Source organism: Oryza glaberrima, chromosome 3 (genome assembly GCF_000147395.1).
Source record: "Oryza glaberrima chromosome 3, OglaRS2, whole genome shotgun sequence".
In the NCBI taxonomy this organism is placed as follows: Eukaryota; Viridiplantae; Streptophyta; class Magnoliopsida; order Poales; family Poaceae; genus Oryza; species Oryza glaberrima.
Window position 1 is genome coordinate 30,311,085 of NC_068328.1, and position 21,637 is coordinate 30,332,721.

The following is a 21,637-nucleotide window of genomic DNA, read 5'->3' on the forward strand; positions in this document are numbered from 1 at the left end:
TCTAGTCTCCTCTTTTAATATTTCTTATTTTAAATTCCAAATTTCAGCTATTTTTAAATTGTATTCCTATATGGACTCTACTTTTCTTTTTCTCCGATTAATATGAAAATTTCTAGGCCGTGAGAGAAAACGTGGAGGCTTTCTTTTTTATTACTTTAATAAGATAATAGATAGATGATATAATAGATGGAAGATTGAGGTCTGCAGAGCTTTTTAAACTCGGTTTACATCGGTTTTAAAGTTTGAGGAGATGTTATATCCGGTTTTAAGGTTAATGGATGTTATGATACAATCGGGAGCAAGAGATAAGAAACAAAATAGATTTATTCTAAAGAAAAAAGAACGGAGGGAGCTTTTTTCTTACTAGATTTATTCTAAATTGGACTCTTTAGAGCCTTCACGAGCTAGTGAGAAAAAAAGAACGTAGAGTCTGAGTGCATCGAAGACATCAGCGTCCGACGATGCATAATTATTATACATCTTATTAAAATATCTTATAACTTATATGTTGGACAAGTATTCCATTCGATTACTAATTAAAGATAGGATCCGTTACAGATAGCATATCCTGTGTAATATCATTTGACGCAATATATTTAGTTGAGAAAACTCTCCTCCCGATGACTTAGTTAAAAAAAACAGAAAGGATCCGTTACTGGCTGGTAATGAGATCAACATGGTGGCTATGTGGATCCGGTCACGGCATAAATATTTACGGCCCGCCGCCTCTACACGACAGCGTGGCGTCTTCGCCCACCGCCGTGTGCTGAATTTCGTCCGGCGCGAGCTCCTTGGTTTCGTCGACGATTCACCGCCAATTATCGCTGATTTACTTTTTATTATTATATGCCAAGACCGGCCGGTACGCACCTTGCTACTCAATTCTTTCTTTCTTTATGTATAATATGTTTCTGTCCAGCCCTAAAATTGAAGTTGTAGCTTATACACTATGAGAGTATTAGATGTACTACTATGTTTTATTATCACTGCGCCCCTCCAATAGTATAGTCTGGTTCGAAAATCCTCAAATCTTTATAAATTATTAATAAATTGTACAAATATGCGATACAACAGTTACGTTTTGGTGGCCTCCGATTATTGCTTTGTATGGGATTAAACTAGCTAGCTCGATATAATAGCACATTGTTATAAAGTTTTATTTTCTCATATAGTAGCTACTTTCACACTTTTTTACGAAATGAAAACATTGGAAGTGGTGATATAATATTGAGTTACGGCATAGCTCGATCAATCTTTTGTGCCAGGTGCTCTGATCAGCATGATAATTCCTATGCTCATAAAGCAAAATAATTACAGCAAACCAAAGATATAAAAAGTTAATAGTAACCTCCCAATTCGTATAAAAGGATATAGAAAATGTGATATATGGCTTTTATTTTCCCTTTTCCTCCTATTTGCTTGAGTCGATGCATTGTATGTTGCACCTTCGCAGTGACTCTTGTCTTTCCTAGTCCTTTTCTCTTCTTCCCCCCTCCGTTTTAGTACTACATGTTATTTGGTTTGTCTTAAATCATTTTTTATTTGATCAAATTCATAGAAAGAAATAGCAACATCTATAATTTTAAATTACCACGGAATATATTTGTTTTGGTGTTAAAATTGTAGCTACAGTTTTTACAAACTTAGTTAATTTGAAAAAAAAACTTAGAATATACTCAAAATGACTTATAACATGGGGAACAAAGGGAGAGAGTATACGAGTAGTAGTAACTTTATCGACTAGCTCATTCAAGTTAAGGTGAGGAGCCATCAGCAACGGTTAAGATTGGTGTGTCCATCCGTAACGGCGCCGTCCGCTGCCTGTCATCGTCCGGCCGTCGCGGGGTCGGACCTCGCCCGCCGCCGCACCAGGCGCCACCGACCGTCATGAGAAGCAGTCCCTCGCCACTTCCCCGCCAGATCCCAGATCCAGGAGCGGATCTGGCAGTCACTTCACCGCTGCCATCACCTCCACGCGCCGCCGCCACCCCCACCAAACGCCACCACCCCTCCGCACAACCCCGCCGCCGTCATCTCCCCCGCCAGATCCGGCCAAATGACACGGATCTGTGTTAGAGTTTATGTCGAATATGTGTACATAGTCGGTTACAGTTTAAGACTTGGAGTTGTAATAGGTATTAGGACTAGAGTATGAGTCGGACTCTATCCTAGGATCTCTCATAAATAGGGGCGTGCCTGTTGTAACCGCATAGCGACTTAGCATAGCGAGAGGGAGCGGCTGCCGGCGTCGACCAGCCGTGAGTCGTTGTAACTCTAATACGTTGTATATGCTGGATCGGGGAGGAGCGCCCGTAATCAGTGCCCCGAAGATGTAGGCTACGGCTGAATTCTGTTACCAAATATCGTGTCTTGGTGCCGTCATCGTTTTAGATCTCCTATGGCGTTTTCTTCCGCGTTTAGCTACCGATGTCGATTTCGGGGCTGGTTTTATAACAATCTGGGCGCCGTCCCAAATGCCGAGCAGCGCCCCCCTTGCCCCTGCGTGGTGAGAGCGAAGCGGAGGGAGGGAGAGGCGGGCAACGACGGCCTAGTCACCACCCGTGTCACCCGGGGAGAGGGCGACGCGAAGGCTTGCTTCGTCTACTTCTTAGTTTTTTGCTGTGTAGTAGTAGTATTCCGCCTCATCTTATCAACCAAAATTTAAATTTTTAACTTTAAATCTAGAGTTGATTTTGAGGTTTTTTTCATTGAAGTTTGTTTTTTAGCATTTGCTTTTATATCACTAAGAACACGTATATAAAAAATATATTTATAAATTATTTTTTTCGTTTATAAATTTGTTGTTTGGCTTATTCCCCTAATAAGCAAAACGACGTGGCCTTTCGTGCAGGAAGAACCTGCTTTGGGACGGCCATCACCGTCTCTTCTCCTCCATTCCCCAGATGGTCCTCCCGAACTCGCTCACTCGAGGGCCTTCGTTTTTTTAGAGAGAGAGAGAGAATGGCGACACTTTATTCATTAAGTTGCATAATTACAGAGCATCTCCCGGATATACTCCGGGGTCACAGAGCGAAAGATACTACTCCCTCCGTTTCAAAATGTTTGACGCCGTTGATTTTTTAGCACATATTTGATCGTTCGTCTTATTAAAAACTTTTGTGAGATATGTAAAATTATATGCCCACATAAAAATGTATTTACCAATGAATCAAATGATAGGAAAAGAATTAATAATTATTTAAATTTTTTGAATAAGATGAACGGTCAAATATATAATAAAATATCAACGGCATCAAACATTTCGAAACGGAGCGAGTACATAATAAGTGCTCAGAACGACGAGCCAAAGTGTGTGTCCTACATTGGATAAACGGTTCACATGTATGAAGGAACATGCAAGGAATGAACTCTTGACTTTCTTGATGTCGCTCACCACGCAACCAGCAGCAGAACGATCTCGTTGGAGACTGGATGCGTTGGATGAATGAGAGGCAGTCCGAGGCCATGATAACCTGCTGGTATCCCTCCTCCCCGTGCCAGGATCAGCGCACGTCTAATCGCCAAGGCTTCAGCTATTACATGGACAATAACTTCGGGCTTATTCATTTTAAAGGAATCGTAAAGAAAAAGCATAGAAATAGAAATGGGTTTTAAACTACCATTCGTTTCATAGGAATGTACCATAGAAAAACTATAGGAAAGTTTTCCATTCCTCTATTTTTAAAGGAAAAGTATAGGAAAAAATAATTCACTCCAACCTAATATTTGCATTTCTTTGGTTGGTTTGCTCAACAATATAGAAAAAATTCATGTGTTTTTTAATCTATAGGTTTGCACATATATTTTTATAGTATTCCTACGTTTTGAAAATCCTGTGAAAAGAACAAGCCCTTCTTGAATTCGCTCGTTTCACGTGAAAAAACGATTCACGGACTCGCCGTGAGCGGCAGCACGCACGCCCACGCGCAACAATGGCGCACGACCCAGGCCGTTTTTGGTGTCACGTCGCCGCATTATTACGTGTGATTTCGGCGGCACGCGGTCGTGTGCTGGTGCCCTCGGCTGCGACGCGTCTGGTTGGCCCGTCCCCTTTACATGTGTGGCACCAGCCGGAGATGGACCAACGCGTGCACGCTAAAGTTTAGGGCCTTTGCAACCTGGAACCTTCTCATCCTCACCATCCCATTCCGCGGCGGCTACCATCGCCCCGGCCCAGTGGCCCACACCCCCCAGCTGTGGCGGCACAAATCGACGATGCCAATATGCCCATTCATGCTGGAAAGTGGAAAGGTGTACTCTACTCCTACGTATAGCAGCAGCACACAGTGAAGACAGACTGCAATCTTTCAGTCATCAGTGACCGTAGTAGTTTCAGGCAGCATTCAGATGCATGGGAAGGCTGCAATGGTCACTCCAGTGCGTGACAAAGCTTAATGCGCGGCTTTCACGGATCCGGTGATTGGTCGGCCGATCTACCCGAGTCAATTCCATGTAGCTAATTAACAATCCTGCACTACTAGTATAGTGCACCAGTGCTGCTGCTGCTGCCGACTTGAGTCCTAACCCATAATGCAGCGTCGTGCGTGCATTGTCTCCCTTTATATTGCTGCAGCATAGATGCAGTTTAAGCACAAGGATGGTTAGTAGTAACACGGCACTAATTCGTGGAAACAATTGGTAGAACCCACGCTGTTCGGTTAGCTTAAACCCTTCGTACACCTGCTCTAATGGCACCGACACGCAAAGGCACTGCATGTCCCCGCCCTAATGACGGGCATTAATCCACAACAGCAGCAGCAGCCGCAGCCGCAACGGAGACGTTGTGAATTGTGATCGTGGAATTGGATTTGGATTCGCTGTGAGCCTCCTGTTTTTTGCAGATCTTTCCAACTGAAAAAAAAAAAAAGGAGGAAAAGGCCCTCTTGTGATTTAGCAACTCACCAATGGGCCAGCGATAACGGGTCTAGTACGTAGGAGTACTAGTGCTGCTACAGCGAAGTGCGAGGAAAGGTTGGCCATTAAAACTGCCCAACCTTTGCTGTGCGCTGTTCCGTGGCGCCCTGCATTTTCCTCACCTGCCATAGCTGTCCGGGGGCCTTCACTGCATGTGCAGCTGTTACACTTTAGTACTCCGCTTAATTCACCTACCAAATGTACTGACAGTAATGTGACACTCTAGTAAATGCTAATGGTGGAGTAATGCGCTACTATGAAAATAATTAACTACTATTTGTCACCCTTACGAGTTGTTCTAGAGAATTTAACACTTAATACATAGTCTCTCCATCCCAAAATATAATAATATTAAGCCCTCAGGATTTGTCTTAAAATATACTTCCTCTGTTTTAGGTTATAAGACTTTCTAGTATTGCCCACATTCATATAAATGTTAATGAATCTAGATATATATAGTGTTTAGATTCATTAACATTAATATGAATGTGGACAATGCTAAAAAATCTTATAAACTGAAACGAAGGGAGTAACAATTTCTCTACCAATATTCTCTTCCTAACCAACCACAACCCTCCACCATTTACTTTTTCCACCTACCTCCACTATTCATCCAATCACAACCCTCCATCACTCACTTCTACCTACTTTCTTAATAACCGTGTTCACGGAGGGAGTATGTCATAGGCAGCAGCGAATGACAAATTATTAGTTGCTATATCTTGAAAATTTCAAGTAGGAGTACGTTAAATGTCCCGCTACGGAGGGAGTATGTACTGATCCACGTCCTCGCTGATATTCCTATCGTGTGTGACAGATTTCTTTTTAGACAGCGTCTGGTTGGTTGGATCGTAGTACTACTACTGTTGCTGCATGAGCGTGAACAACGCGTGATCCCATCATGCTTTATCCTAACTTCTCTGACGAGCATGTAGTAGACGCCTCGTTGTCCTGCCATTATTCTCTGACGAGCTGAGCCACTCTGGTTTAATTTACTCTGCTCTCTGGTTTAACTTACTCCTACTCTGCTTGGATCGATCGCGTGATCCGTGGAACATTTGTTAATCTAAGACGCGATCTGGATCTTTCAATTAGTGGTAGCCCAAACCCTGACGCGATCTGAAGGAAATTTTGTCAACGACGCAGCCACGAGAACGAGCCTGACGACAAAGGGCGCGGACGGACGAGCAGAGCAGTGCCGGGACAGCGTACACGTGCTGTGCCTGTGTGGCGCCAACCCCCTCCGTTCCAAAATAATTATAGTTTTATACTATTCACGTTTAATGTTTAACCGTTTATTTTATTTTATTTTTTTATGATTAATATTTTTATTGGTATTAGATAATAAAACATGAATAATACTTTATGTATGATTAAATATTTTTATTTTTTTACAAAATTTTTAAATAAGACGGACGGTCAAACGTTGAGCACGGATATCCATGGCTGCACTTATTTTGGGATGGAGGTAGTATTATTCTTTCTCATTAGAGCAGGTACAATAGCAGGCTATTAACCAGCTACAATCATATTTTAATGAGATAAACAATGAGAGAGAAGAGCAGCGGGCTACATATCTGTAGCCAGCTACAGCACGGACTCCAAGACGCAATGTGCGTATGACATGTGGGACCATATATTAATAGTATAGTAAGCAACTATTGTATGAATTGGCTGTTAGATTGACTATAGATGAATTAAAGATAATAGTGGGCTATACTATTAAACTTGCTCTTACAAACCAAAACACGGAGTATAAGTTAGAAGTTTGCTTTATTTTTCTAAATGGAGAGAGTATATCTATAGTCTCCATTTCAAAATAAATTTACTTTTATATATGAATATAAATATAGACTAAGATCATATTTATATATAAAAGTAACTTATATATGAATATAAATATAGACTGAGGTCATATTTATATATAAAATTAAATTTATTTTTAAACGGAGAGTGTATCTACTATCCACAAAACTAATTTTGAATCTGATCAAACATATGTACAAATTTATTTTTATAAATTGATTTTTTTTCTTGGAAGGAACACTATCTACTCCCATGCGTCGCCGGCTGTATCTGATCTGCAGGCACACTAAAATAAGAGTGAAAAGAAACTGCACGATGCTTTGACGATTTCTGTATTTGCACTTGTGTGATTGGGATTTAATAGGGGAGATGCGAATAGTAGAGAAGTCCTTTTTCTTAGCATGCCTGGCTGGAAGGATAAGGAAAGGTGATGATGGTCCATGACTCCATGGATGATATAGAAGAAGCATAAGAATAAAAGTCATACATAGAGAAGTTTCTGACACCTGTAGCTTCTTTTGGATTCAGAAGCTTCCCCAGCAATTCAACTTTTCATTCGAATTATGAGAAGTTGTAGTTGTAGAATTCAACAAATACACTATAGTTAAGAAGCTGTAAAACTCGGCTTCTCCAGTTTATCAAAAATTGTCTACTAATAAACTATCTCTCACAGAATTTTAAGCTTTCCTGAACAAACCTAAGATCACTCCCCTTGTGGGGAAAAGATGAGAGAACATCACATGCATGCATCGCTCTGTCTACTGTCTCACTTTGAACTTTCCATCTGTTTTCGTTTTTCTAAGAGAAGGCTGCAAGATTTTGATTTCTTTTCCCTTGCATCATCATTTGGCTACGAAAGCTTTATTCATCCTAAAATAAAAATCAACTTTTTAAGAATGAATATAGGCTGGTGCTTATTTAGATATTACATCCTTACTTATCCATATTCATTCGTATAAGTGAGTACTTTTCTTGATAGAATGAATACTGGATCAAAGCAGCTGTAATAACACCCCAGCACATGAATTCTTTCTAGTACTAGAGCAGTCGAAAAAGGCAAGCGATGCCAGAAGTAGCAACGAACGTGTGTTGACGCCGAAGTTAATGACGACATTAAAACCTTGGAGTAACACCTCATTGATCTACTACCTTGTCTGTCTTCTTTCCATTTTTTTTTCCGTTGGAACGGTCGGTCCTGGATAAGTTCAAAAAATGGGACATTTGATTTGAAAGGAAACGGCTCAAATTGAACTTTTTTCTACTTCTACGGAGTGTACTGCCCCCAACGTCTCTACGTTAGGTGCAAACCATTAATTAAAAGCGTAAACAGTGTCGCGTTACACGGACCTGCCACTTGATCAGGGTACAAACACTGTTCTTTAGTTAGAGGATAAATAGTTGAATACGGTTAAAAATACAGTATAGTCCACTGGCGAGACTTATGCCGGGGAAAGCAACAAAAAGGTTGCCTGTCACAACTCCCGAGCAGAGATCCCACGTCCACTAGGAACTAAAAAAAATTAAACAAAAAGACGATGACGAATGCAACTGACATGTGGGCCAGGAACCGAAACAGCTGCATGTGGGCCCCACTGGACAGTGAGAGTTGGCCTTTTTGACACCGTGGCATGGCCCGACATCCGCACGGTCAAAATTACCGTCGCCGTCGCGTAGATTCTCGGAGATAGAGAGAGAGAGAGAGAGAGAGAGAGAGAGAGAGAGAGAGAAAGTGCAGGAAAAAAAGTTGCAAGTGAAAAAAAAAATCTGAGAGCAAGCAGTTGGTTGTCAATAAAGCCTCGCGTTATTGTCGTCTGCCTCCCCTGCCCCGCCGCGCCAACCCCGTCCGCCGCCGCCGCACGTCGCCATCGCCGGATCTCCGGCCGGTATTCCGGTGAGCACAAGGTACCCGCCCCCTCGCCTCCACCGTGTCTCCTTGACCTCTTCCTCTCCGGCAACTTCTGTGTCGGCGGTGCGCCGGAACACGCGCGCCACGCCACCGCGAATCTATCGCGTCCAAAAAAAACAAAAAAAAATCTCGCCTGAGAAGACGGTGATCTGCGAGCTACCCTCGCGTTGTCTCCGCGTGGTGGCGAGCGCCTCGTGCGCTCTAGCCATCGCCCAATCGCGTCGTCGTACTGGTATAGTGGCCGACGACGACGGTGGATTGGTGATTAGTTCCCATCCATGGCGATCGCTAGCAAGCTAGCTTGCTAGATGGATAGATACGCCACAATACATAACAAATACATGGGGCTTGGGCATTTGTGGAGTAGTGGAGAGTGACCACCAGCTCACCACCACCTCCTCCTCTTTTGGCTCGTTGCTCCGCTGGTTCGATCGATTGCCCGCACGCCAACCTCGCATGATTTTCTTTTCCCTCCCCATTTGTGACACACTAATTAAGCAATTCTGGTTGGACTCACTCACTAATCTGCCTTGGCTCTCTTTGAGATAGAGAGAAAAAGAAGAGAAGATTTTTTTTTTATGGGTTAAGATGCTTGTGCTGTTTCTTTTTTCAGACAACGGAGCAAAATTATTTCAGGCTCTAATATTAAAAAGAATATATTATATATGTGATATACATAATGTGGAGATGCTTGCACTATACTGTATTTTGTATTACTAGAGGTGGTTAGTGACCTGTGTTAGTGAGCCTGCTCGTGCGAGTCCAAAATTTTCTCCTAATTTAATTGAGCTAATCTCCTATATGGAGGAGGTTAAGCTGTCTCAATCTGCAGCCTCTGACCCGGCAAAGCAGAGTGCACACAAGCTCCCTCCCGTGTCGAAGCCGCCGTCGCATGATTAGACAAACGATTCGTTTATAGCTCTCATGTCCCTTTCACCCGGAGGAGCTTGACAAAAAGACTCGCCGCCGCGGCACAGCTCGCCGGTGATGAGACGATGCAAAAATAAAATGGGGGAACGAATCTCTCGCGGTCGAGCCGCGAGCGACCTCACACAAGCGGCCGCGTGGAGCGTGCAGTGACTGCAGCTCTCACGCGGCCTGTAGAAGCAGTTTGTGGAGTTTTGTGGCCGGCGTGTGAGAAGAGAATTTCAACAGCAATAATCAATGATTAGTCTCTTGGCTGATCTTATCCACAGCGACATTGCACCAGATTGGATGGATGGATGCATATCATCCCTCTTGCGGGCGATGTGGAGGTCGCCGTTCTTGATTGGCTTGGCTGGCTTTGGCTTCCCTGTTCGATATTGATTTGGTTTGTACTAGTAGAATACTGCTGGTATTAGCTAGCCGTTGATAGTGGCCGGGGCTTAGCGTCAGGTCCACTGACCACTGGGGCACTAATCAAAGTTGCTGATTTCTTTCGCTTTCTTTTTTCGTTGCAATGCGATCCTCATGTCGGCGCGGGTATCGCGGGGGAGATCAAAGTTCGTAGCTTCGTTAGCCGCTTAGCCTACTAGTGCTCTCATTAGTCTATAAGAGAGAATAGGTCTTTTGCTTTGCTTTCAGGACATGGTCACCTTTCTCAGGCAGCAAGCGTAAGCAAGGCAGAGGAGAGGGAAAGAACCTCTCTGCAGTGCTGCTGCTGCTAGCTTGCAGAAAAAAAAAAAAACCTCTTATCTTTTGCAGGAAGAGACATCACTGTTTCTGCATTCGTGTGCATTTGGATTAAGCTTTGCTTATCCCTTTTTAGTGGAGATTGTTAAGTATATCAGGTAAACACATGTGCAGTCTTGCTGTGCTGTATGTATGTGTGTGCATGATTTTGTCGTTTGTTTTATGCATGCTGCGTTATCTGCTCTTATTCAAACTCTTGTTATGTGCTGGCTGGCTGATTCAATTAATCAGGTTAGGTACATGATTGTTTCCCCTGTAAGTCATGTTGGTTTTCAGCAACTTGATGCGATTGGATAAACAAGTTTGAAAAACCGACCATGTTTTGAGTATGCTGTTCCCTTGTTTCTGTTTTGATTGCAACCTAAGAGACTCTTGAGTCTTGACTATTCTAATGTTTGAAGATGTTGTTGTTCAAGCAAGAGACGTGCACTACTATGCTCCTATGTAGTTACCCTCATACTAGCCTGAAAAGCTTACACTCATAGATATGCTTCTCTCACAGGTCTATATATTGGCAGCCTGGTTGGAGATAGACACTCACACTGAGCCAAGATGGGGAGTTTGCACAAGTTCAGTGTTATTCTCCTCATGTTATGTTTTGCTACGTTGGGGAGCGCTCAGTATGTCAAGTATAAGGATCCGAAGCAGCCTGTCTCTGTTCGTGTCAAGGATCTGCTCGGCCGGATGACTCTCGCTGAGAAGATTGGCCAGATGACCCAAATCGAGAGGGAGAATGCCACGGCGGAGCAGATTGCCAAGTACTTCATAGGTGTGTCATGGTTTACTACTCATGCTCAAGTAATGTGAACGATGAAATGCTGGATACTATATGTTTTGTGTTTTGACATTGGTGTGCTGTGACGCAGGTAGTGTACTGAGTGGTGGAGGCAGTGTGCCTGCTCCTCAGGCATCAGCTCAGGCTTGGGCTTCAATGGTGAATGAAATGCAAAAGGGTGCCCTTTCGACCCGACTAGGTATTCCGATGATCTACGGTATTGATGCCGTGCATGGGCACAATAACGTCTACAAGGCTACAATCTTCCCCCATAATGTCGGGCTCGGTGCTACCAGGTATGAAGTGATTTTACTTTTGATATGATAATTACCTCTTACACAACAATACATGGATACTTTTTTATGTTTGACTACAAGACTGCAACATCTTAAGGTGATAACACAGTTGTGATGCACACAGTGCTTGTTCTAAAAAACAGGGTGCTTATGACGCATTTGGTGGTCTGTATTTAAAAAAATCTTGATTCTTGATTTGCCGTGTTGCAGGGACCCCGACCTAGTAAAGAGGATAGGAGAAGCAACTGCTCTTGAAGTTAGAGCTACTGGAATTCCCTACGTCTTTGCTCCTTGCGTTGCGGTAATTAATACTAGATGATACCTCTTCTATAGTGGGTGATCTCAATCTGGTTAGGGTGCGTGTTCCCTTTTCATCAGCACTATGAACTCACTGTTGTGTTTACATGATACCTCTCAGGTTTGCAGAGACCCAAGATGGGGACGCTGCTACGAAAGCTATAGCGAAGACCCAAAGGTTGTCCAGTCATTGACCACACTCATCTCTGGCTTGCAAGGCGATGTTCCATCAAATGATGTAGGAAGACCATATGTTGGTGGAAGGTATACCTCTGATACTGTATAGCTTTAAAATCATCTTTGTGGCTTGTACCTTTCTGCCTATAATTGACAGGTGAAATTGGCGTATCACTGCAATATACTACTATATGACTAACTTTGGTACTACTTGCTTACTGTGCAGTAAGAAAGTTGCTGCATGCGCAAAGCACTATGTTGGTGATGGTGGAACGGTCAAGGGAATCAACGAGAACAATACAATCATCGATACTCACGGGCTGTTGACCATTCACATGCCTCCTTATTATAATTCTATCATTAGAGGAGTCTCCACTGTCATGGTTTCATACTCTAGCTGGAATGGAGTAAAAATGCACGCGAACCATCACCTAATCACTGATTTTCTCAAGAACAAGCTCCGCTTCAGGGTTAGTTTTTCTAAAAAAAACAAAATAGTTCTCTTGATTTATTTTCTTCATATGTATATTTGGAGATATTGCAGGCGTATTTAATTGCTTTGGATCTTGTGCAAACAGGGTTTTGTGATTTCTGACTGGCAAGGCATTGACCGGATCACTTCTCCTCCGCATAAGAACTATTCTTACTCAATCGAGGCTGGAATTGGTGCCGGCATTGACATGGTGAGATATGCAGACCATGTGCATTAACTTCTTCCCTTTTTTTTAGGAAGATTGAATTATATCCCTAGCCTCTATGTCAAGGACGCATAAAGTCATAATTAATTTCTCTTTTGAAAATCCAATAAAGCATTTGATTTGTTAGTCTGTCCAACTTTAGTTTGTGGGATAAAAGGTGGATTCAACAATTAAAACATACATCATGTTAGAAGAGTGGTCTTTTGTCTTGTTATTACGAGTTTATGACACATCATTGATGAGCCTTTTTTCTACTATACTAATACAGGTGCGATGCTTTATTCCCTTTCTTATCAATTTATCATGCCTAATGTATATGTGCTGTTTGCAGATCATGGTTCCTTATACCTACACAGAATTCATTGATGACCTGACAGAGCAAGTTAACAACAAAATTATCCCCATGAGCAGAATTGACGATGCTGTCTACAGGATTCTCCGAGTCAAGTTCACCATGGGTCTATTTGAGAGCCCTTTTGCTGACTCTAGCCTCGCCGATGAACTTGGAAAGCAAGTCAGTGCTGAACACCTTAATCCTCCTATTACTCACACTTCATATATCAAGAATTTTTACTGACCAATTCCATCTGAACCTCCATAGGAGCACCGTGAGCTCGCGCGCGAAGCGGTCAGGAAGTCCTTGGTGCTGCTGAAGAACGGAAAATCCTCCTACTCTCCGGTGCTTCCCCTCCCGAAGAAAGCCGGTAAAATACTCGTCGCGGGAAGCCATGCTGATGATTTGGGCAGACAGTGTGGAGGATGGACCATCACCTGGCAAGGACAGCCCGGCAACAACATCACTGCTGGTAAACTATTCATGATCAAAATGTTTCAATGCTTGTAACTTCATCTGAGTTTTGGTGGGTGGCAAGAATTAAAATCCACGGACAATGTGCAGGCACGACGATCCTGTCGGCGATCAAGGCCACCGTTGATCCCAGCACGACGGTGGTGTACTCGGAGAACCCGGACAGCAGCGTGGTCACCGGCGACAAGTACGACTACGCGATCGTGGTGGTCGGCGAGCCGCCGTACGCGGAGGGGTTCGGCGACAACCTGAACCTGACGATCCCGGAGCCCGGGCCGACGGTGATCCAGACGGTGTGCAAGAGCATCAAGTGCGTCGTGGTGCTCATCTCCGGGCGGCCGCTGGTGGTGGAGCCGTACATCGGCGGCATCGACGCGTTCGTGGCGGCGTGGCTGCCGGGGACGGAGGGGCAGGGCGTGGCCGACGTGCTGTTCGGCGACTACGGGTTCACCGGGAAGCTGTCGCGGACGTGGTTCAAGTCCGTGGACCAGCTGCCGATGAACGTCGGCGACGCGCACTACGACCCGCTCTTCCCCTTCGGCTACGGCCTCACCACGCAGGCGCACAGCAGCTGATGCGGCGGCGATGTCGGTGGAGAGTGACGTTGGTTGGGACGTGACGCCGTCGTGACGAGAGAGATGGCGATCATGTAGTACTACATAGACATGGTGTTGGGGTGGATTTGTTTGTGGTGGGGAAATGCAATAACGATGAGAGTGAGTGATGTGCTCAATTCTTGAGGCTGTGGCTGTTGTTAGTGTCATAGTGTTGGGTTGTGGAATAATAAAAAATCAGAGGCGCTTTTGCCTTCTTTCTCTCGGCACTCAGCTTGTGTTGCGTCATTCTTTTATGATGAAAGGTAGTTCATGAAAACTTAGTACTATTAGTCGAAAATAAGGTTAAATAAATAAAATCTACTACGGAGTAGCTCCCCACTTTGAGAAGAAAGCGAAATGGCACAAAAGCTATCACCTGAAGAATCCTTCTTGGCTATCACTATCAGCGCTGTCATCCGAGCCAACCCGGTGCCATCGCGACAAGCAAATCGCGCCCCCGCTGCTCATCGAGAGATTCTGCAATGCACTCAGATCGTCGCGGAGGCGATGGTTCCTTGGGAGTTGGGACAAGTGTAGTCCCAGATTTTTCCTGCATTGAATCGATGCGTGGCGGAGCCCTCTTCTCCCGGCGACATCCTCGCCGTTCTCCGTTGAGCGCCGCACACGATCAGGCTCCCGCCGCCTCAGTGGCCGGGAGGACGGGGAGGGGAATGGAATTGCGGCGTGAGTGCGGCCCAATTATATTTGGGCCGAAACGGCATTGCGGCCTACGTGCGACCTGTCATACACGGGCCGGAAATCGACTGTGGCCACTTTGAGTCCCTTATGTCAGTGGCCCCACAATTTTTTTTTAATGACGAATAGGTCCCATATATATGTTTTTAATTCTAATGTCGCCTAAGTCTGGGAGATATAGAATGAAAGAAATCGTAGGACCTTCTAACAAAAGAAGCTCGTAGCAACCAGCTTGCTAGCCAAGATTAAGGAGGAAGCAAAGACATGGGTTCTAGCGGACACAAAATTTTTTTGGCAACTGTCTTCTATAAGCACGGTCCAAAGGCCCTGAGCTTGTACATTTCTTTCTTTCTGCCATCTTGTGTAGTTTACTCCTTTCTCTATTCAATGAAATTGGCGGCTCGACGATTCGTTAAAAGAAAAGTCACCTAAGCGTCATATCACCGCCACAAATCAGAACAACACTGCCATGTCAGCAAAATCGTCAAGGGAGTAAAATTGTACCGGTTTTAATAGTTGATAGTTTGAGATATCTGGTTGTTATCGACCAAATTTGGTAATATCAGCATCAGAAAAGGAGATTAGATTGAAGTGGAGTCGGAGGCAGAGATCGATTCAAGAACAGAGCAAGAATCGGCTGGAGTCCAGATCGGCTACGATTAGGATTGGCTGGGTCTGAGTCGGACTAGGTAAGCCGATGCAGCCGATTCCGACAGTATAACTTGGTGTATGCCATCGGGTTGAATTGAGGTGCTTCAAGATCATTGCCGCACATGGATAGAGTCCTGAGAATGCAATTGTATCTATTAATTATGATGTTTTATGTAATTTCCTTAGAGATATGTTTGGGCAAAAGTCTGCCGCAAAGACTTATGGTATCTTAGAGTTTGTTAGAGATAATGGTCGTGTCCGGTATGGACATATCTTGTAATTCTCGGGTATAAATAGACTCCGAGCCCTATGTAATTTTTAACACACACGTTCAATACAATTTCGGCGCATCGCCACCTTTTGCTTTAGTTTCATTTCGACGAGTTCTTGCTTTCGGGTTGAGCTGCATCGGTTTCGATCTTTAACAAGAGGTAAAACTTGTTATGACGGCTTGTGTTCTCGGGATTAGTGCTTCCATCTTTATGATACTCTAATCCTGTTTATGTAATTCGTCGAGTTATCATATATCTTACATAATCTCTAGCAATATCGCCATCTAACTTACGATCGGCTAACATCTGTCAGTGGAGGGCAGCCGATTAGGTTAGATTCCGATGTTGATTTAGATTATGTAAGATATCTACCACTCTATGAAACTTCCAGCGGCTTGATTGTCTAGATATTGTTCTTCTTTTCATACTTAATGCTGCATCAGTTAAGTTTGATCCATTAAGTCGTGGTTAGAATATCAATCTCTAGCCTGCCTTCTGGTTGCCGATTAGGGTAGTATCGGAGTTTCAGCCGATCTTATCTGATTTAACCATATTCGCTCTATATGCTTCAGTGACATGTTAAATCCGCCCTTTATGTTAAGATCTTATTGTATTTAAGTATATTAGGCTTTTATTTGATATATTATACTTGTTTTGATATCTTGACATAGAGTAGTATTGGAGTATTAGCCGATACATGCTAGATCTATCTGATCGGCTATGCTATAAACACATATAATCCTGTTATTAATATATAGTTCGATCTAAGTGATTTATACTGTCTCGGCATGGCGACCGATCTATCCCAATCACTTGATTTAATTATATATCGATATAAGAACTATATATCGTTAATATCTACAGCCGATCGAATAGATTTAGTTCCTTATTGTTTATTTATAAGCGCCGATCGATTCTTATATGACATCAGCTCAAAGATAAATGATATGTCATCGGCACCTAGCCAATCGGTTATGATTTATAGATTTAACCACGATCTCTTTGTCTCTATTTCTTGTTGATTGCAGGATCAAATCAACTGGCACGCTAACACACCCGAAGGCGAGCTTTGGACCTGCACTGGAGTTAAGCAGATCTCTCAGGCCTCGTGTTTTACGTCAACACTGGTATTACGGTTTAAGGATATGAATCAAATTCGGTCACTGGTTAAGGGACTTAAAGTGGACTTATTCCAGCGTACGTGCGTGCCGACCGGAACGCGAGTGTCGCTACGTTTGGGCCCCGTTTTGCTACTTGTGCTGTTGTTCATGGGCCGGAACGCGATTGTTCGGCTATTGGGCTTGGCGTTTGAGGCGGGGCGCACGCGCGATCGCGACGTGCCGGCCGGGGACGTTTACCGCATCGGCTGAACGAGTGAACGTGTGCGTGTGGTGCCGCTGCTTTTCCCAGCAACCTATACAAGTCACCCAGGTTTCCGTTTCTGACTTCCGGTTCGTAGCTTGCAATACCACAAAAGGATTACGTTGGGTAGATCTGGTGACTCAGCTTTATGTGATGCAATCGTGATTTGATATGTCCCAGTATAATAAGTTTATCCTTGGCTCATTATCCGCCTTTTTACACGAAAGTGACTACAAGAAAACGCAACGGTAGGTGCTCACCTGCTGAAAATTAGTGCCAAAAAACGTCAGCATCCCACGAGACCGTTGGTTATCTAGATCGTGTGCGTCCTGAATTTGGACGGTACCCACTCCATCATGCATATCCCTTCAGGGGTTAGGCCATTCTCTACTAGTACTACAGTCTTGTAGCTTTGGAGAATTGGAGCACAACCCTTGGTACATATGTACAGCTAGCGTACATGTACTGTGACATGTTATTACTACTGGAGTATACATATATCTGCCGCCTCACTGTACAGTACGGAAGCGAGGCGGCAGTGGACCCGGGCGGCACACATGCAGACGTCCTACCTCACGGAAGATATCCGGCGAAGAAAGGCATCATATAGGAGTACCAGCCATCATACCATCGATGGTCCATGGTTATATAGGACGCCGGCGAGATCACGTTGTTTTGCCGGGATATGTATAGTATAGGGTCCGGATCTGTCCGAGCCGGGTCGCTGTCTTCCGTGTTCCCTCTCCAGCGTTAGAGCATCCACAATGTACATGAAAACCAGTCCATAAAAAATAAAAAATTCTATTTAGCTACCTTAACACATTGTGCAACTAGTCTATAGCAAAGAAATAATGAAAGTTTTCCATAGCATTATGGGTAGTCCATAGACAATAAAAAATTATAGTTATGCCAGGTGCATGCGTGCTGCAGCCTGCAACTTCTGTTCCGGCTAATTTTTTTTGCCTTTAGTGGGACCCACCTTAATTACACACATTGTGGTGATTTCTAAAACTATGGACTCCTAGGTGTGGGTCCCACATCTATGAACTAGTTTGTCAAATACATTGGTGTTGCCCTTCGTACATGAACGCAGATGACGCGGCACGAGATGGATGATTCCATGGGCCTTGCTCGGTGGCTAGCTAAGTTCACGTGACACGGCGCAACGAAAAACGGCCGTGTTTTCTTTTTTTTTTTTTGGGACCATCTAAAGTAACTTGCGCAAGAAAATCGGTACCTAAATCTTATGAATTCTCAATTGTTGGACTAACGAACGAATTAAATACCGGCCAATGTAGACTCACAGCTCATCCAATCGGGCAGTGCTGATGGGCGGCTGACCTCGTGCAGTTGCCAACCCCTTAAATCCTTCCGAGTGTGTATACATAAGATCTTTTTTTTCCTAATTTCTTGTCCAATGTTAGTTAGTAAATGTACTTTTACTGCCTAACAATCAGTTGACAGACTACCTCCCCCTTGCAATTTTTGGACCATTTGTTCACTTTGAGATTCATAAAAGTATCATCATTATTCCATTCTCTCCATTTCCATCGCTCACTTGCTCTAGCCTACTCTCTCCGTCCCATAAAAAACTAACATAACTATACGTGACACATTCTAATACTACGAATTTAGACATATCTCTGTCCAGATTCATTGTACTAGAATATATCACATCTAGTCATAGATTCGTTTTTTTCGGACGGAGGGAGTATGCCATTGCTAACTCCAAGTTCTTGCCCGCCCCCGTATGCCACACTTCCCCCCTCCTAGCTTCGCAGGTGCCAAAAGACACTAAGGTTGTGTTCGTTTTAGGAGGATGGGAACTAATCCATCCTGCATAGAAAACGGAATAGTCAATTAGCACGTGATAAATTAAGTATTAGCCATTTTTTAAAAAAGTATCAATATAATTTTTTAAGCAACTTTCTTATAGAAACTTTTTTTTGCAAAAAAACACACCGTTTAGCAGTTATGAAAATCGTGCGCGCGGAAAACAAGAGGGGGGGAGTTGGGAACCCCTGGAAATGAATGCAGTCTAAGGGCCCATTTGAATGAAAGGATTTATGTAGGAATTTCATAGTATTCAAATCCTATAGGAAATTTTCCTATTTGGCCCTTTGATTCAAAGGATTGAAGCTTTCCACATCCTATGAAATTCCTATGGAATGGCACATTGCATGTGGATTTTGGAGGAAATTTAGCAAGAGCTCCAACCTCTTGGAAAATTTCCTTTGAGTCTATCTCTCTCATCCGATTCCTGCGTTTTTCCTGCGCTCCAATCAAATGACCATTCCTGTGTTTTTCCTGTGGTTTGCAATCATCTGTTTTACACTTCAATTCCTGTCAGAATTCTGTGTTTTTCCTATTCCTCTGTTTTTTCTACCCTATGATTTAAAGGGGCCCTAAAGGTGCTAGTGAGACTCATTAGACCGAACTGATCCTCCCCTTACCATACTCCCTTCGGTCCCTCTCCTTCCCAAGCTGGGCAGTGATAAGGTGTTCCATTCCACCATCTAGCTTGTCTTTGGCGGGACACCAACACTAACACAGGCTCCTAACGGGTTAGAATCCCACACCCTGTTTGCTACACCGGCCCATCATTCGCATCCGATCTCATAGCCTCGACAACGTAGTAGCCGTTCCGTCATCTCCCAAGGGCATTTAAGCATAGTGAACATCCTCCCACTCCCTGCCCTCAGCCTATCTTCATGCCGATGTCTAAACCCAAACTCGTTAGATCACCGCCAGTGGCGGAGACAGCGTGGGGGCAGGGGGTCTCAAGCCCCCACTACCCCCTAACGAACCATTAGAGCCCACATAATACCCCCTACAATTTTAATCCCAAAGGGGTCTAAAATAAACTTTGTTCTGAGATTTTAGAAGACCCAACAGGCTGGGAAGGCCCAAAATATCCCACAACCCTACCCAACCGGCCAACCCTAATCTTTTTTCCCCAACCGAAGAGAGGCGGAGACTAGTGGCGGCGGCGGCACACGAGTGCACTCGGCGCGCGATGGCTTCCAGCTCCAAGCGCCGGTGAGGCGGACGGTGGCCGGCGAGGGGACGCGACGCGCGGCGGCGGCGCGCCGGCACTGCAGCAGCCAGGGCACGCGGCTCACCGGCCACTGGCCGCTGGGGCCTGGGGGCGCCGGGCGGCAGCAAGGCAGCCAGGCAGGGCGCGGCGCGCGGGCGGGCTGGCGGGGGGACGCGGCGGCGCGCCGACACAGCAGCAGCCAAAGAGGCAACAAGGCAAGCAGGCAGCAGCGCCGGGCAGCAACAAGGCAGGCGGCAAGCCGGACAGCACCAACCAGGCAACCACCAAGGCAGCAAGGCAAGCAACAGCGCCAAGAGGCAAGGCAACAACTCAACAATTGAGGATTTGAGCAAGTGAGGTATACAAAATTTCTGATTTGCCATTTAAAATCAATTTCAATTGTCATGTCTAGTTGTTATTGATAGTTCAAGTCTTTCAAAAAATCATAGATTGTGATTCCTAGTGTGCTACTTTGTTATATTGCTAGATTGTGAAGATGGCTAAATGACTCGATGATATGCTATACTGAGATAGTGAGAAGCAAATTTTTAAAAGTATTAGTAATGAAAAAATTATCCAAAGGTTTGAAGATATGAAAGCAAGTCGGATGTTACTACTCCATGCCTCCATTCCCTACTTTAAATTATTTGAAGCTATTGTTTGTTAATTGTCATTATTCATTAATTTGACATTTCTTTTGTATAGATTACCCCTGATGAAGAATAATTGGCGATAGGGTGTGCTAGTGTCGCACATCGTGTCATCATCTATTGGATATTTCAAGATTGTTTTGGTATGGATAATACTTATTTCTCGTTAATTCTATATATTACACTTTGTATTAGACATATAGTCAATTTACATAAGACATGTCTCGATTTTTGTCGGCCAATTTTAGTTCAGCCCCCACTATAATGTAATTCTGGCTCCACCACTGATCACCGTTGACTGTCTAAGATCGTTGGAGCTTGCTGTAGCTAGAGGAGGAGGACGGGTATGAATTGCCGAGCAGATCCTAAGATCAAAATTTGTAAGATTTTGGTCATAATTTCCCGTCCAATGCGATTTAGCAATTTTTCCTTTTTTTTTTATTTTAACTGCGTGCCATGTGATACGAGAGGCGAGCTAGCGTACACGTCGGGGCAGCCGTTGATTGAACGATGTTTTCCACGCGTGAACCTGCCGGGTCTCGCAGCAACGGTGTGTATAGCAATCACGTCCGCGACGGGGTTTGCACGTATGGAGCGTCGCGTCGCGTGCACGCGAAGCGATGGAGAGCGTACGCACATACACACCGTGGGCTGTGGAGTCATCTCAGTCCGTGGTTGGCGGCCGTTTCATCTGGTCTTGTATCTGTTTAGACAGCCGCCGTCGTTGTCGCCAAAGCTTAATCATGGTGTGGTACTGCGAGTGTGAGTGTGCGTGCGATGCATCGCATCATGTGAGGAGAAGCATGCTCCCGGTTAAATTATTGTCATCACTTCTCTGCAGCATCATTTGTTCTCCACTAGTACTGCACACAGTACATTAGCCAGTGGAGTACTCCATTTATTTGGTTGCGTTCATTTCAGCGCAAAGTCTAGATTTTGGTTGAAATTGAAAATGATGTGACTGAAAAGTTATGTGTATATGACAAGTTGATGTGATAAAAAATGATTGAAGTTTGGATCCA

At 44.2% G+C, this 21,637-nt stretch overlaps 1 protein-coding gene and 1 long non-coding RNA gene across 3 annotated transcripts; both read left to right on the forward strand.

The window, feature by feature from the left end:
• The first annotated feature begins 8,473 nt into the window (after positions 1–8,473).
• On the forward strand, positions 8,474–14,174 carry LOC127766526 (uncharacterized). 2 transcript variants are annotated; one of them, XM_052291585.1, is made up of 10 exons: positions 8,474–8,622; positions 10,803–11,069; positions 11,167–11,371; positions 11,582–11,672; positions 11,790–11,932; positions 12,072–12,315; positions 12,424–12,528; positions 12,875–13,057; positions 13,145–13,349; positions 13,442–14,174. In XM_052291585.1, exons 2-10 carry the CDS (start codon positions 10,853–10,855, stop codon positions 13,924–13,926), a joined length of 1,878 nt encoding a protein of 625 aa, XP_052147545.1. In that variant the 5' UTR covers positions 8,474–8,622; positions 10,803–10,852; the 3' UTR covers positions 13,927–14,174. The 2 variants fall into 2 exon arrangements, with proteins under 2 accessions (XP_052147545.1, XP_052147544.1); XM_052291584.1 differs by lacking the exon at positions 8,474–8,622 and adding an exon at positions 10,171–10,398.
• A 5,689-nt stretch (positions 14,175–19,863) lies between these two features.
• LOC127765941 (uncharacterized) lies at positions 19,864–20,906 on the forward strand. The gene is made up of 2 exons (XR_008016180.1): positions 19,864–20,323; positions 20,671–20,906. It is a non-coding gene; the product is annotated as an uncharacterized LOC127765941 (long non-coding RNA).
• The last annotated feature ends 731 nt before the right edge of the window (positions 20,907–21,637 follow it).

Excerpts from the sequence above, each read along its gene's own strand:
- LOC127766526 (XM_052291585.1), top strand. The coding sequence starts at position 10,853 with ATGGGGAGTTTGCACAAGTTCAGTGTTATTCTCCTCATGTTATGTTTT. Across the intron at positions 11,673-11,789 it reads TCTTTGCTCCTTGCGTTGCG|GTTTGCAGAGACCCAAGATG; the intron begins GTAATTAATACT and ends GATACCTCTCAG. Across the intron at positions 12,316-12,423 it reads AGAACAAGCTCCGCTTCAGG|GGTTTTGTGATTTCTGACTG; the intron begins GTTAGTTTTTCT and ends TTGTGCAAACAG.